The following is a 16,020-nucleotide window of genomic DNA, read 5'->3' on the forward strand; positions in this document are numbered from 1 at the left end:
CGTATAGTCTTTGGGTGTAAAACCGCTACTCACGATAATCAAAAAGGATATGCTTTATCTTGCTGAACGCCACCTAATTTTTAAAATACAGATAATAAAGCAATGCGTTAGACTTGAGTGTGTAATTAACGGAACACTGAAGTGTGATAGCCGAGAAATTTGCTGCGACGAAGCGGAGGACGGAAATCTCTGAGATCTGGAATAGTTTCTGGGTGGATCGCGTGATATCGTTTCAATGCAACCGTTTTGAAACGAACCCCAAGACGATCAGGTATTCTAAAAGTGAACAGTTAATAGATTCCTAAAACAACCTGCATATACAACGCACAACAAGAAAAATTATATTTTATGACATTTTATTTGTTAACCAATTTTTATGTGTCATGCAAAAAAAGTACAATCTCGAACAGTGATGCTGACATACAATAGTAGTACTTAACTGCAGTTTTAAATCGCAGTTAAAACTAACCTATTTCCGTCATATTGTAAAGTTGTCCACAAGGGATCGGGGGGCAACTTCATCGGAGGACGATAAAACACGCTAGTCGGATCGTTTGTTGGATCAATCACAGCATCGTCGTTCTTAACATGCATAGCAATAGCGTTAGTATCGCAACAAATATGGCCATGCTATTCCGCAACAAATACCTTTGCAATACAAGGAATCTTGACGCTTGCTGCGCGAAGCTTGGCGGATTCGGCTTTATCGATTGATGCAAGAAGGTTGGATACAGTCTCCGTGTCTCTGTGTAGCTCCAACGAAACCATTGAATCGTCACTAACCGGTGAGTTGCGACCAGCTGCTTTGACAGTATAGATCTTAGCGTTATATACGTATTTTGTTCGGTGGCTAATCTACACTAAAAAATTTGCAGGTAAAGGTTATGAATTACCACAGCCTTATTTACATATTGAAAGCATATATTTTAAAGTGCAATATTAGGAAGATCTATTCATTTTATGTCTTACAAAACTACACTTATAGACAGAGCATTTGTTTTCATATTTCAATTTTACCGTGTTCGACTGAGGCTGCTGAGAAATATTGAGGAACAGGAACATGTAGCTTTTGCCTCTTTTCGGCTAAGTTTTCATCTGAAACAACTTTCTCGCAGAATGTAACACGCTTTCCTGTTTCGGGAGACTTTTCCTCCGCGACCTCTTCTTCGTCATCTGTCTGCTGCAGTACATTTAAAAACGACAATATAATAATCTTTTTATTTTTACGACATTTTTACGGAAAGATGTTTTTACTGTGATTTAACAGACAGATTTCTTACTGGAATATCTGCAGACAAGTCAGCTTTATCGTTTGCTTTCTGTTCTTCCTTTTGCTCTTCCGTTGTATTGAGGCATTTACATTTTGCTATGCGCTCGCGAAGTCGAGACATTTTCTGCAAGGATATCATAACAAACTTAAATAGTCACAAACAGCAGGTAAAATCTACAACATTTGTTTACTGCACCTCATTTTCTACCCATCGTAAACGCATTGAATCATCTACGTCACGACGCTCCTTCCAATCTGTCATGAGGTCAAAGTATTGGAGATGTTTGTAGCTTCTGCCTTCTGTACCGGAACTGCAAGTGCTTTGGCATGTCTGGCATTGAGTTTTAACTGGATGAGCGCGAGGGTATGGTCTGCGATCTTCTCTGTGTAAAATCAGCGATTATGCATCCAAAGTTTTTGAGAAAATAACTTATATATAACCGTTGTTTGTTGGTGTGATTGTTTTACCGAAAACGACCCAGTCCACCAAGCCATAAATAAAGATACTTTGCTCAATATATTGTTAAGACAAATCACACCTTTGAACAACAACTCAATTTGGATATCTCTGTCAGAGGTTGATATATAACTTACATGTCATTTTTCGTTTCATTACTCGGTGCTTGACAGTAAACACCGCAGGGGATTTCCCTGTCTGTGTTCCCTCCGCCTATTCGACCAGGACCACACCCATAAATGTCCACATACGGAAGGGGAACATAATCTGATGAAGAATAGGATCGAAACTGAGAACTTGGATCCTTTTTTACTGTATCAGACTCTTCTTGCTTGTTTGTGCTGCTAAACGGACTTTAATAGGGGATGATGCTTATAAGCAACAATTTTTTACAATATGTAACGCACCAGATTGGTGCCATTTTGTATGTCCTATAATCCCTGCAGTCATCCAAAGAATTCACGTCGCGTTTTTCGACGATTTGTCCGGTAACGTTGCATACAATGTAATTGTTTCCAGCCGGCCAGCAGGGCCAAAGTCCTGCAAAAACAATTGATTTCGGTTTAAAAGGAAACAAGGCAAAAAAGTTGGAATACACCCACAACCTGTTATTCTCCCCTGATCATTAGAAATCTCATTTGACTGGCTTGAACAAGATTGTTGCTGTACAACTGATGGCTGAAGACATTTTTTGTGTTCCGGAATCGGATTTTCTAGCACTAAAAAATTGTTTTTTGTAACACTCGAAAATACACAAAAAATGTTTTAAAAATTCTGAACCTGTTTCGGTGGGACAAGGTAGCTGGTAATGGTTTGCATACGAGGAAATTTTGTATCGACGTCGTACAACGCCCTCAAGTTCTTGACGTGTGACGCCACATAACGGTGTCTTCTGGCGAAAATCATGAGGTCGTATGGGAGCTGCAAAAAATAGTTTAAAGTAAGTTATACAGCGTAATGAAAAGAGTTAAATTGTAACCACACTTGTCGTGAATTTGGCCTATAAGCAATCTTACTGTTATGCTCAGCCCTGTTCTTAGGAAACATATCACTTCTCGGTCTATGCGATGAATAGCAGGGTTCTTGGATGAAGTGGTTGTCCTCATTCATGATTCTAAGCAAATTTACGTTTTTTAGGGTAAGTAATGTGCTGGTGGTGCAAAACACAAGAAATGTGATCAAAGGGGCACTCACTGGCGTTCTTTGCATCGACAGGGTTGCACAATAAACTCGTCATGTTGTCGGAGTTTGCTCTTCAGCAGACAGGTGATTTTACTGGGCTGAACAACCCCATGTCTGCATAGAAAATAGTCTAATGACACAACCGGATTTGTCTAAAATAAGCCTATGGATAATCGGTTAGCCAAACTCTTTGGATATTCTTTTGCTCACATCATTTTTCCACAACTTGACAGGTAATGACGATGGCTTCTCGGTAGTAATAACGACTCGCCATATTGGTTCCGAGTTTTTCCAAGAAATGGAAGTTTTCCAATTCCGCCGTAGTTGGTCATAAACGACCCCCATTCCAGTCGAGGAAATCGACGACCCGTCCCTTCTGCAATTATACTAAATACCACTGTTAGTTTCAGCAGCCGGCATACACAAAAGAATTGAGATTGACTTACTGGCTTCTTGGTACAGTGTCTCGGAAGGGTATTTGCAAAGGGGTCATTAAATTTGTACTAAGATACGTTGGAGATATCTTGTGCTTGTTCCATGTTGACAAAGGTACGACTTGGTCACACATTGCGAACGACGAGTAGAAAACAATATCACAAAAACAGATCTTTGTAGATCGGCGTTTACTTATACAGACGAACAAGAACGACACTTTTACATTGCAGTTGGTTATTAAGAAGATAACGAGTATTGTAAAAAAACATACATGCATTTTAAGGCAGTGCTGCGTAATAATAACCTTTGGTGACAAAACAATCGACACTTTGAATGACAGAAAAAAATATTGACGTGGGTCAATCTCAAGCTAATAAATTGTAACACCACTGTTAGATAGGATTTTTTTAATCAAATATACGCTACGGTATTTAAGCTCGTTAACATGTCATCTAAACCAACATTCTATGTGTACCAAGGGTGGTCCTATTTGCTGAAATCTGAGACGCATTACAGTACAAAGCCCATTATGAACATTGGTTATGATGTCATAAGCGGAAGAAAAACTGGTCGTCAGACAGAATCGAATCATTTCAAGGTTGACAGTAGCAAGAAAGGCAAGTAAGGAACGCCAGCTGATCGAAAATCAGATAGATGACGTAAACTCTACGTAAGCTAGTAACCCATAGTACAACTAGGAGCCCATCGAAGATTATACCTTCGTTGAGATTTTGGATTTTAAAAATAAAGAAAATATGCCAGCAGCGTTGGAAAACAGTGAAAAGGAGCCCACTGGACAAATCGGTGTCGTGGGTTTGAGAACATTGCCTCATGTAAAACTGAACTATTATGCCCGGGCACCACAGGCCAACCCGTTCGCAACCGTATGGCTGCCAATGAATGCAAGTAACCGAATTGTCAAAGATCAGACCCAAGACATCATGCATATATACTACTCAAGGCATTTGCAAGACGAGCAGCCAACAGCCCCAGCCAGCTTTCGCTTAAATGCTGATTTGTCTTTGCCGTCACAACATGCAGCAACTTTGGATCAAACCGAGGCAATGCCTAGAAAACCTGTCAGTCCACCCGACAGTGTCAAGGCAGCAATGTGGATGACCAACGTCAATTCATTGGCACCTTTTGCAAGTCTTGGAAAGCCTACTTGTGGGTACTTCTTTTCCCGCACAACCGACCATAAGAAACGACTGACCGGTATACCGCCCACCAACACGGTCAAGTGGAGGTCACATACCACAACGCCTAACTAAGTTTACAATTATTATTGTTATTATGCCAAAACTTTATAAATAAAGCAAAACGCAAAATGTGTTGCCTTTTTTGCAATAAAAATGTGAATATGCCAATAACGCTTTTAAAAACGCAATTTATTGTGCTTGTTATAAAAACCAGTATAAGACAAGGTACAAAACTGGTCATGTGAGATTTTGTTTAGAGTTTTTTCTTGTTGAAGCTGGTGTATTTGTAAAAACGTAAACATCGGTTAGGACAAAACCCACACGAGCCATCTGCACCACCGACATCGGAACAGACCGTTCACTGCCTCTGAATGCGGTTGTATGTAATGTGATACCAGTTCACAAAAAGCTGTCGAAATGGGTTCATGACCTGGCATTGTGGCAAATTTGTCGCTCGAAAAGTGGTCAGGGCACCTCAATGGTTATTCCAAGGTCGTTGAGAATTCTCTACAAAGGTCACCCAGAGTGTTTTTGTGGCGAAGCGGCTGGTGGGACTATACATTTTCATATCTGCGCATTGCGGTATACTGCCACATTATCGTAGCGGCTGGCTAGACTGTAATTAGATAAGCGTTGAATTTGCTGTACTTGAAACCATTTGAACCCAATGTCGTTTAGTGTTTGGAAGGAATATTAGCAGGGGTGGGATTCAAAATTTTTTCGTCAGCCGGTTGTATCACAAAAGTCATATTTTTCTTTTCAGTCGGTTCTGTTACAAAAAGTCCATTGACAGTAACCAGTAATGCTAACCGGTTCGCTTATCTCATAAAATTTCGTGAGACGGTTCTATAGAACCGGCTGAATCCCACCACTGGATATTAACTGCAATACTGCATACCTTACTTCTTAAGTGAATGTATTATGTTACGGCAACTCATCAAGCATGAAATCAACACACAAAACACACTCGTCTTGGCAATGTGAACTAACTTACAAAAAGCTGCATGAATTATTTTCATTGCAACGACAATAAATCACCACGTTCATTTGGACTTATTTTTCTGTGCACTTCTTCTAGAATCCTCCATCGTTTTGACTTTGTTGGATAATTTGTTTTTGAGTGCGGCGCGTTTGTCGGCGGGTAATTTGCGATCAGGAACTCCGCCGCCTTGATACAAGACACCGTCACGTGATATTTGACGTCTGGCTTGTGTGCGGGCACCACTACCACATCCATGCACCTATAGGCAATAAAAAAATCAATTTTTTTTTAAATGTCCCATTTTCTGTGCAAAATCTTTCCAATGCATTACTGCTGTTTGTTCACAAAACAAAAAGTAATTTTGTTACTAAATCTAAACCAGGAATACAGGTTGTGTTTTTGCAAATCACAACCATGTTTGGATTAATGCGCAAAACGGGTACCTTCAAAATTTAATGACAAATTAGCAGTTGTGCGTTCTGAACCAAGATACCTCAGGCAAACTATGCTTCAAGCAGAACATCCTTTTGCAAACTGCACACTGCTGCCCTGTAGTTGTGACATAACTGGAACAGTTTCCGTGGCAGCAGATGCGGTTTGAAGCAATTGCATCGTTCAAAATTTCAAAATCGTCATCTTTCTGAGGCTGCTGATAAAAAGATATTTCCATTTTGTATGAAAACTTAAGACTTAATATATTTGCATACCTCTTTCTGCTTTTGCTTCTTGTTTTTCCCGGCACCTCCCTTTTTCTTTGGAGCGGATTGAATTTTGTTGTCAGTTTTTTTGGAAGCTTCCATCGATGCTTTCATTCTCAATATCCGTGCACAGTGCATGAGATGAAGATCCATGTTAGTTTGGGGTAGATTTTTACCACAAATTTCACACGACTCGTATGGAATTGCATCACCAGTAGAATTTGAACTTTTTGGTGCCAGTTCGGCTGAGTTTAAAGAAGTAGTTACATTTGCATCTTTAGAAGACGCCGGTTTAACTTTCCCTGAAATGCAAAACAAACGTTTATTTGTATGTTTGCACAGATGAAGTTGTATTGAAAAAACTTGACTGGGCAGTAAAAACACTAGTGGGCCGTACCTGTGTCCTCGAAGTTAATTACTACATCTGGCTTGATATCGTCAATTAACGTTTTTTCAATGCTTGAACATGTGGAAGCTTCTTCTTTGTGCATAACATCGCTCTCAGAGGGAACGGATGGAGAGTCTTCTGTTGAGTCTTTCGTTGAAGCGTGGTCATTAGGCTCTGTCATTTTCACCCTTGATACGATAACCTGCCTCTCTGGGCCTTCCCCGATACTTGTATGGTTCAAACCAATTTCCTCACACAGCTCATGAACTGCTTTACGCTCAGCCGAGTTTAGTTTTGTGTCAAAAACGAGATTCATGTGCTGCCGTTTAATATTCAACGCTGCCAGAGAGTCACAAAAGTCCCGAGAGTCCCAGTGTTCTGTGCTGTAAAACTGCAAGGTGCTTTGGTAACGTTGTTTGTAATCTTCCAGCGACGGTGTAAGTGTTTTGTTGCTCGCTGGCTTCACCGTTTCACGTGATGATTTTTCTTTGGTTCCGGCGCGAGGTTTTGTCTGCGCAAATACAAAAGAACTATCTATGTGTCAAATTTTACCACTTTATATTTTCCCCAGTAAAACACAAACTATAATACATCAAGAGATTGGCAGATCCGGACATGTACCCTTTAAGATACTTTCTGGTAACAGGCACTGCTCCTTTCGTTACTGATTGGTAAAAAATACTACCGAGGCTTGGTACTCGATTAACGCAATATCTACAATTTCTGCATATTTTGTTCTATGCTACAGATACTACAACCCTTTAACAAGCGACAACGCTCAAAACTTGAGGTCGTTACCTTCGGTTTTACACTTTTACTGTTCGCTTTTGGGGTGACCAGCTCCGCAAAGCAATCCATGTCCAAGTCCACGTCATTTCCGTATTCAAAACCAGTTCGCACCTCTCCATGTTCTGTGATGTAATCCACCAAAGACCTAAAATTGTTTGTACCTTTTTACCGGTACCCAATCTAATCTTTGATAACTTTAGCACCTTATTATTCTGCACTGGTTTACAAACACTTTAAATCTTATTAGTCAATAGGACAGATTTGTAGCTTTTTTACCCACAAATTATTTTTGACTAATATTTTAACATTTTGGACAATTAAATCAATCTGATTTGTAACATTTGGAAATCGTCTATGCGTTTTACTTGTCTTAAGATAAGTGTGGTAACTTTTTCAACAAAAGTTGGATAAAGATTGTGGACTCACTTTATAAATTCGTGATTGTTCACAGTGTCAGTGTCGCAAACCACCGCTAGATGTCGTCGCGCGCGAGTTATGGCGACGTTAAGTCTTCTGTTGTCAGCTAAGAATCCAATTTCGCGCTTGTCATTGGATCTAACAAGTGACAAAACCACAGCTTCCTTTTCTCTGCCCTGAAATGATCACCGAATATAAGCTCTATTTTATCAATGCGTAAAATCGGTTATTACGTGGAGACATGGTAGAACATGAAATTTACCTGAAAGCCGTCAACGGATTTGATTTCCATCTTGGGATACTTCAATTGTAACAACTTGCGTAAAATTTCAACCTGTGTGTATATACAAAAAACACTGTTTATTCGTTGATATGCATTTGAAATGGTTTGTTTGTTAATCCAAACACAGTAAAAAGATCAATCATTTTGTCGATTTTTTTTTCAATTCTAAATATAAACGAAACCAGTTAGTCGCAAGTCGGTAGGTCGGAAAAAACTAACCAACTTGTGAGACAAAACGCTGGGCAAATTCGGTTTCGTCTGCAAAGTTCAATATTTATACGTTTAAAACGTCCTGATTAGATTTCCATCGAACCCTTATCATTTACTTAACCATTTATGATTAACGCATGTCTATACGATACTAACCTGCAAGTTATAAGGTGATATGACCGCTATGTCACCAGGGGAAACCCCAGCTTCTACCAAACTAGTGACGTGTTCATACACAATAAGCGCTTCACCTTCGTTGGCTTTCGAGTCACTTGATTCCGACTAAAATGCGTAAAATGCCAAAAGTTGCAACACAAAAGCAAGTTTGTCTAAATGTCACTTATGGTTTCAAATAAAATGCAACGAAAATACGGAAATATACAACACAAAAGCAAGTTCATCTAAATATAACAATATACAGTAAACCCCGGTTAATGCAGACCCGTTTGAACCAAAAAAATGTTGTCCATTAGTTAAAGCCTTACAACATTATAAATCATTTGTACCTTAAGTTTTGTCTGAATTAGGCGATGAACCAGATTAACCGAATCCAGTTTAACTGAGGTTTACTGTAGTTAATTAACAGACAGCATGAACACATACATAAGTTATAAAACATTTTTAATATATTGCAATGTGTAGTGTTATACAGTAAAACATACATACACATGTTTATGTAAATGTATTACTTTTGTTTTACCTCACTTTCGTTCATATCACATCCTGAAGTATCAACAAGCAACAATGGAATGTTTGTTTCTTCATTTTCCAACACGTTTGGTATGTCACTAATAATAATTGACAAAGGTAAAATTCTACCCCAAATCATTTATTTGTTCAAAAATACCAACACACCTCAGTAAATGCATCTCAACAGATTCATGAGCAGTAAGTTTTCCATCATACATCTGTTTGGAAGCCCATTCCATTATCACCTTGTTCATTCGATATTGTTCAACCAACATCGCTACAGACTTTGGATGAAGTTTTACCAAGCGTTCCAACAATGTTACTGACAAACCTGCAGCTGCAGCTCTTTAAACAAATTATATAAAGCATTAATAATGACATGCTATTTCCAACTCGCATTATTTTAAAGAATAGTTTACAAAAGACATCAGTGTGATAATAGATGAATAAAAACATACATTTTCACACGTTTTTAGTTGTCCATAAAATAAGATGTAATTGGTCTGCTGTGAGTTATATTTTGTTGCATATATTTTGATTGCATAACTGTGTTTTGTTAGAAGTACATTTAAAGAAAAAGGAGGCATATGAAATTATTGTTGCTAAACATTATTAAGTTGAGAACTATTGAGTTTTCACTGCAAAGTTGATTTTTAGCTTACTTGTGTGATATAATAGTTGGTGGAAGTTGAAGATGGTCACCACTCAAAATACATTTTCTCTTGTTTAACAGAGGAATCCAACATGCAGCTTCAAGTGCCTGACCACACTCATCTATCACCACAACATCAAAATGGTCGACTTTTAAATGCTGCAAAGGTCCCTTAGGATGAGCACCTTAAAAAAATAAATCATTTTTAAACATGTAACTCTCATTAAAAATTTACACATGCACTAAAAATTTAACAGCATGACATCATAGCCACTGAAACAGTATTAGAGTTTTTTTTAAATGCAGTATCGTATAAAACAATTTTAATGTTTATTACCAACATTAGTGGCAAGAACTACATCAGCTGATGATAAAATTTCCTGCAGTGCCCTTTTCTCTCTCTGAGCAAGTTCAGCATACAGCTCTTTGCGATCTTTTCGAAGTTTGTATGCTGTTCCCTTGTCAGGGCGCTTTCTAAGTTGCCCCTGATTCAAAATATGCTTTTCAGTTTAATAATAAATGACAGATAATATGAGAGCAAAACCAGTTAGAGTCAACAGATAATATGAGAACAAAACTAGTTAGAGCCGAGAAAACAATAATTTATAAACAGTAGCATCCTTTTTGATTAAAAAAAATCCTTTATACTTTACTTACAAAGGAATTAACAGGCAGAACATTATAGCAGTGTAAACTTTTCACCAAATTACCCAGCAATTAAACAAAACATTTACCAAAGAGAAGGAAAGCAAACAGAAAACTTACATGCAAGTTCTCAATATCTGATCTCACATCTCTAACAATGGATGCAGCATCACTGTTGGATACAAGAGCATCCAGCGACATTTCATGTAGTTCGCGCTTGTGAATGCGAGCAGGGTGTCCAATACGAACCACCTTGAGTTTTCGTTTGTTACCTTTCAAAACAAACCATGTAAACAAACAATTAGCCAAACTCATGTACAGGAAAAGGCCTGGGGCATACCTGCATCTACTGTTCTTGAAATTTGGATGCTAGATAATTTTTCCACAAGATTGTCAACTGCAACATTGGATGGGGCACATGCCAAAACCTAAAAGTGAACATAAGGTTATTAGGCAATTAGAGTACCTGAGATTTGGAACAACTTAAAGAAAGTATGGTGTCAAATGGTGTTTGTCTTCACAACACATTAGTCCCTTGTCACAATATTGGTAAAACAAACAAACAAGAATACCATACTTTTTTACCTATTAACTTCTACAAATGTTTGCTTGCTGTTATCAATATACATATTGTACAAAACAGAAATCTAAATTGTACAAAGTAATTTAACATCCAAGTCAATGTTTTTGATTTACTATCACAAAATAGATAATTTGCAAAAGTTTGTTGAAGTCAGTGTTCTTCTATAAACTTTAATTACTTGCTTTCATTCCAGATTTAACAAGTTGAGCAATAATTTCAACAACAGTGGTAGTTTTCCCTGTTCCTGGAGGTCCATGAATAATTGCCAACTCACGTTCACTCAAAGCAAGTCTCACTGCTTCTTGCTGGCAATGATTAAGATTAGGATTGCAGAACTGGATTTCTGCACAGAAAACATACAAATAAAGACTTTATTTTTTACATTATTGAACATTTTCATTTGACTTTTGTGATTTTTTTAATTCATTTTTTTAACAAAATCTTTTTCCAAAACATTTGCAACCAGAGGCTTTTGGAAACCATTTTGTTTTTAAAAGGGCACAATTTAATACTTTTTTAAAATTGGTAAATCCTAAAACAACAATTTACTTCTGAGATATCATAACAATTACATCAGTCAGTTTGCAAGGTTATATGTAATCCAATCATCTTGTGATGTCAGTAATCCAAGATGGAATTTTAGGCAATACCACAATGATACACATAGCACTTAATCTGATCCGGAATTTTGAAGAGCTTGTACATTTGATAACACTTAATGTGACTAGAAATTTTTGGACTAAAAGCTGGACTTAAAAATGGCCTGAAGCTGTAAAACCACATTGCTATGACACATAAGTACATAATGCTTCTTAATTGGGCGCTACTCATATAAACAAATAACCACAAGGAGGACCATAACATCACCAGTGGCACACCCACTTAATTGTAAGCAGCAAAAAACTTATTTTTACCATTTATAGCAGTTGATATTGGTCCAGAAATACCAAACAAAACTTCTACGAAATGTTGTGATGGTCCACGTGAAATTTTGCCCAAATCATTTAGGGCTTGCTTCAACCGCCTACAAATAATATTCTGCATTATACAATTTAACCATTTTAATGTGAACAAATCTGTTCACCTAAAACGGCTTTATAACATTATAAAGTTACTGTACTGAACATATATTACTCCTAGAAAGAGTAAGAGGTAAACATAATGATCCAAATCACCTGTATGTTATTTCATTGGCAACTTTTAGTAGCGTAATTGAATTGTCATTGGTCTGCAACGAATCCAAAATCTCTCTTACTTCTGCACCATCAAATGCTATGGATACCTGCTTTGTTGACACTGACAGCACTATGCCATTTGATGCTGACAGTACTTGGTTTGTGGGTTTGCAAATTTGGACTACATCCCCTAAAAAAGCAGTCTTAAAAATTACTTATTGGTACATGCTAGTTCCTGTGGCAAAATATTTGTAACAAATGCATAATGTAGTACTACATTGAATACCCAATCCACATCAAACCACAATTATTTTATTTTTTAAGATGAAAACATGTGTGGACCAATTTTAAGAATAAGTACCCGAAGAAAATGTATTGCTTGACAGTAGCTTGTCTGCAGTTTTGGAAGAAAATGAAGTGACTGTTCTACCATATAGCCCTGTTTTTAGTGAGGATATTCGAAGTTTTGGTATGCATAGACCCTTCCTGTCAAAATACAACAGTAGAAGTTGATGCCAAATAAACTGCAAATTTGCAACACGGAATACAGTATTTATTTTGCATGACGAACATTTTACAGGGTTATTTTAAGGGGCAATAAATACAGTACCAATCGTTATCTGTAATTGTTCTACAAAAATCTACAAAAAAATAAAATTGGAGGTCTAGGTGTTAATGAATATGGTTACTACAGAGCAATTAACACCATATGTGTTGCTGGTGTAAGTAATACTTGCATACTCTTACATTAGTTGTAATATCATACATTAAAGATGTGCTAGTTGCCACATAAAAAAAGTTTCTCATTCACAAATTAATGCCTGGGAGAATAGCTCATCATGTTATACACTTCCACAACAAGCAGTGGGACACAGTTTGTGGTCACCTAATTAAGTTTAATTACACACAACACATGAACTTTTAAACCATGTCACACCTTGCAAGGAAGAAGTACTCAAGGCCATACCTTAATTACAAGATACAGCAGACAACAACTAACCTCTTTAGTGCAGCAAAGGGGATTCCAGTATTTTCTGTTTTATTTTCTTGTATTTCTGCATCATGTTCTTCTGCTAGCAGTTCCAGTTGTTTTGCCACAAACTCATCCATTTAATTTTTACATATTAAGTTCACTTTGATAGCTATGTGACTCGGCCTAAAATACAAAGCAATGACGGTTAAAAAGTGCACAAGGTAAAATAAGCAGTTAGAGTTAAAGTAATAAATACAGTGATAAAGTAAATGCACCACCAAATGACAGCACATAAAAAATAAGAGAGGAATATACGCATTGAAAACACTAGAGCTAAATAAAGAAAAGTTAAATGCATTGGCACAGATGAATGTAAAAATGAGCATTTGTACATGAAAAATAGTTAATATTTGGCACTATATACCAAGTCGCCCTATAGATCCACCAAACTACATAACAGTGGAAAACATGTTGTGTATTTTAGTAAATAATGAAACTCTGTACGAACATAAATCAGTTTTTGTCGAAATCATTTACCAAAAAGTACATTATTGATAAATGTTCGTCACTTTTTTGGTTCATGCATCAGTTGCATTTTCAATGAGAGTTTGGGCCATTTTTAAAATCAGCACTTTTTCTCTGTGAAACCTCAACTCTTGACCGGCTTGACGAGCAGCAATAAGATCTTCCTGGCATGTCTCAAGTTCTTTTTCTATTAACCCTACATCACTTTCCTCTCTTGCAGCCCAGTCTTGTGCCATTTTAGACTTCATTTCATTATCAATAGAACGATTGGCATAATGCTGAATCACCTCTGTGCGAGAACAGCAGCGTTCTTTCATTGCAGTAAGACTACCATTCCAATGTAGTAGCTGAAAGACGGACATTGCTTCCTGAAAGTTAAGCAAACTTCCACCAAGATGACTTCGTAGCATTTCTTTAAATGTGCTTATGGCTTTGTGACATTCATTTTTACTTTGGCAAACATCCTTGAAAGAACCAGCAGCTGCTGAAGCAGCATTTTTAACAAAGGCAGCATTAAGTTTACTGCCAGGGTGCTCATTGAACACAGAATTGACAAGTCCAATTTTAGCTGCACTTTGTCGAGCTTTTTCTTTGTTGTCACAGAGTTCATATGACCCAAAACAGCTGCCTCCAGGTAAGGTTACATAGCAAACATACATCTCAGCAGGATTAAGTGCAACATCATATGTAATGTTGGAACCATTTAATAATCCAGCTCCTCTTGCATCTTTCATCTGCCAAAACTCTTGCAATGCCTCAACCACATCAACATCATCCTGGCTTTGTGTCGAATGCTTTTTAAAACTATTAACAATGGCATCAACAGCCTCAATAAGCACACTGTTTACAGGTTGCATGACCATTATTGATTTTTTAAAGCTCCTAAATTGTTGCAAATCCTGTAAATAAAAAGTATGCATTTAAGATTCTTAACAATAAAACCTTTCTAATGTTGAGGATGCAAAGGTACACAACTTGTGTTGTGTGCTTTTGGACAAAAAAATGTTATTTAATGAGATTGCATGTTTTTTAAAGTTCACTGTGCTGATTTTTTTTACACATTTTTTTAGTACTTAAACATCATTGCAAGAATTATAAAATGCACAAAACAAATGAAATTTCATGAAAAGACAAAAAACGTTGACACATGGATCGAATAAGATCATTTCTTAGCTGCTGAATAGTCTTGAAGAACACCACCCAAATGATCATTATGAGATTTAAACTTTCTTTTGCGGTTTCCCTTTTTACGTTTTAGAACAACAGGTTTAGCAACAGCTTTATCTTGCATGGATGTGATTCCATGAGTGTTTAAATATTCTTCTATTTTATTGTCATCTACTGAATCCACAGTGACACTTCTCCAAAGTTTCTGGAACTCTTCATCAATAACAATTTCACAGCTCCGATCATTATAGAAGACAATTTGTTTTTTGTCTGGTCTTGAAACAAACAAAATTTTGTCCCCAAGAACTTTGACCGCTTTTTTGGCCTTTGGTAGACCTTCTTCAATGTCATCCCACATGATTCCACCTAGTCCTCTTTGGTCATGTCGATCTAACTTTTTCAAAAGGGCTTTGCGATCTTTTAAAAAATACTTTGGTTTAAAAGCAAACTTAACTTCTGCCATTGGACCTTCATTTACAACTTCTATCTTTGGATTGTTTAAAAGTGCTTCATTCTGAAGCCAATTTCTATGTACTGTTGATATAGTTTCATCTAAATGACATTCTTCCAGTATTTCATCCAATGTCAGTGCATGTGTGTTGCCATTCTGATACGAGTTTTTCATGTGATTTACAATCTGTGCGAGTAATGCAAACTTGTGCTTGTTCAAGTTGGGGTGGCTGAATAGTTTTGATGATGATGATGACGGTTTTAATGTAGAAGCTTGACTTGTCTTTGGAGGTTTTTTTGCTGATACAGAACTGCTTGTCTTAATGGACTTTTTTTCTATTACAGGCAAGGATAAGGCACGGGATTTAAAAGCCTCCCTTTGTCGTAGCAAACTGGGATCCATGTTACACAATTTAGCTTAAAATTGATTGAAGCTAAATTGAATAAAACTTTAAACACAATTAAAACTCGTTAAATTAGAATTTTTATGTAATTAAATCTGTATTTTAGTTGCACAACTTCACACACCTCTGCAAGACGGGAACTAAAGGCTTTCACAACACTCCAACCGTTTCCTCCGAGACCGAACGTTTCGACACCGAACTCCAGTTCCAACTTCTAAAAAACAGCCTGTCTGCCTATTGGATTGGCTTCATTGAAGTTTCGATTAAACATTAAGCTTTGGAGTAATCGAGCATAGACGAAAAAGGGCACCTAAGCAACTGCACTCAACGCTGTCGAGACTCGAGAGTCGAGAGTCGAGACAGGTAAAAATTAGATTCGCGATAAAAGGCTAGAGGAAAACATAGTACAACAATCAGAATAACAACAGTTTTTTCTTATAAAACAC

At 37.2% G+C, this 16,020-nt stretch overlaps 4 protein-coding genes across 7 annotated transcripts; 1 reads left to right on the forward strand and 3 right to left on the reverse strand.

Annotated features, from left to right (window-relative positions):
• Window positions 1–21: 21 nt before the first annotated feature.
• Window positions 22–3,506, reverse strand: LOC145238979 (uncharacterized). The gene is made up of 14 exons (XM_080102276.1): window positions 3,356–3,506; window positions 3,120–3,296; window positions 2,922–3,023; window positions 2,744–2,841; window positions 2,508–2,648; window positions 2,333–2,446; window positions 2,101–2,267; window positions 1,865–2,058; window positions 1,467–1,653; window positions 1,281–1,394; window positions 1,018–1,180; window positions 649–800; window positions 470–582; window positions 22–276 (listed from the first exon to the last, which is right to left on the reverse strand). The coding sequence occupies exons 1-14, from the start codon at window positions 3,475–3,477 to the stop codon at window positions 126–128; spliced, it is 1,995 nt and encodes a 664-aa protein (XP_079958402.1). The 5' UTR covers window positions 3,478–3,506; the 3' UTR covers window positions 22–125.
• Window positions 3,507–3,561: 55 nt separating this feature from the next.
• On the forward strand, window positions 3,562–5,818 carry LOC145237548 (uncharacterized). Its single transcript, XM_080100457.1, has one exon. The coding sequence runs from the start codon at window positions 4,100–4,102 to the stop codon at window positions 4,613–4,615; it is 516 nt and encodes a 171-aa protein (XP_079956583.1). The 5' UTR covers window positions 3,562–4,099; the 3' UTR covers window positions 4,616–5,818.
• LOC145237546 (DNA-binding protein SMUBP-2-like) lies at window positions 5,443–13,227 on the reverse strand. Of its 3 annotated transcripts, none has more exons than XM_080100453.1 (19): window positions 13,056–13,227; window positions 12,417–12,541; window positions 12,056–12,245; window positions 11,795–11,904; window positions 11,063–11,223; window positions 10,638–10,725; window positions 10,418–10,569; window positions 9,990–10,137; window positions 9,663–9,837; window positions 9,166–9,345; window positions 9,011–9,098; window positions 8,467–8,592; window positions 8,080–8,151; window positions 7,827–7,993; window positions 7,410–7,545; window positions 6,621–7,122; window positions 6,233–6,525; window positions 6,019–6,171; window positions 5,443–5,784 (listed from the first exon to the last, which is right to left on the reverse strand). In XM_080100453.1, the coding sequence occupies exons 1-19, from the start codon at window positions 13,163–13,165 to the stop codon at window positions 5,587–5,589; spliced, it is 3,174 nt and encodes a 1,057-aa protein (XP_079956579.1). In that variant the 5' UTR covers window positions 13,166–13,227; the 3' UTR covers window positions 5,443–5,586. The 3 variants fall into 3 exon arrangements, with proteins under 3 accessions (XP_079956579.1, XP_079956578.1, XP_079956580.1); XM_080100452.1 differs by having other exon boundaries at window positions 6,019–6,174; window positions 13,056–13,173; XM_080100454.1 differs by having other exon boundaries at window positions 5,721–5,784; window positions 5,969–6,174; window positions 13,056–13,173.
• On the reverse strand, window positions 13,212–15,964 carry LOC145237547 (general transcription factor IIE subunit 2-like). Of its 2 annotated transcripts, none has more exons than XM_080100456.1 (2): window positions 15,699–15,964; window positions 13,212–14,452 (listed from the first exon to the last, which is right to left on the reverse strand). In XM_080100456.1, exon 2 carries the CDS (start codon window positions 14,414–14,416, stop codon window positions 13,607–13,609), a length of 810 nt encoding a protein of 269 aa, XP_079956582.1. In that variant the 5' UTR covers window positions 14,417–14,452; window positions 15,699–15,964; the 3' UTR covers window positions 13,212–13,606. The 2 variants fall into 2 exon arrangements, with proteins under 2 accessions (XP_079956582.1, XP_079956581.1); XM_080100455.1 differs by lacking the exon at window positions 13,212–14,452 and adding an exon at window positions 14,453–15,619 and having other exon boundaries at window positions 15,699–15,932.
• Window positions 15,965–16,020: the final 56 nt, after the last annotated feature.

Source organism: Phallusia mammillata, chromosome 7 (genome assembly GCF_965637545.1).
Source record: "Phallusia mammillata chromosome 7, kaPhaMamm4.hap1.1, whole genome shotgun sequence".
NCBI lineage: Eukaryota > Metazoa > Chordata > Ascidiacea > Phlebobranchia > Ascidiidae > Phallusia > Phallusia mammillata.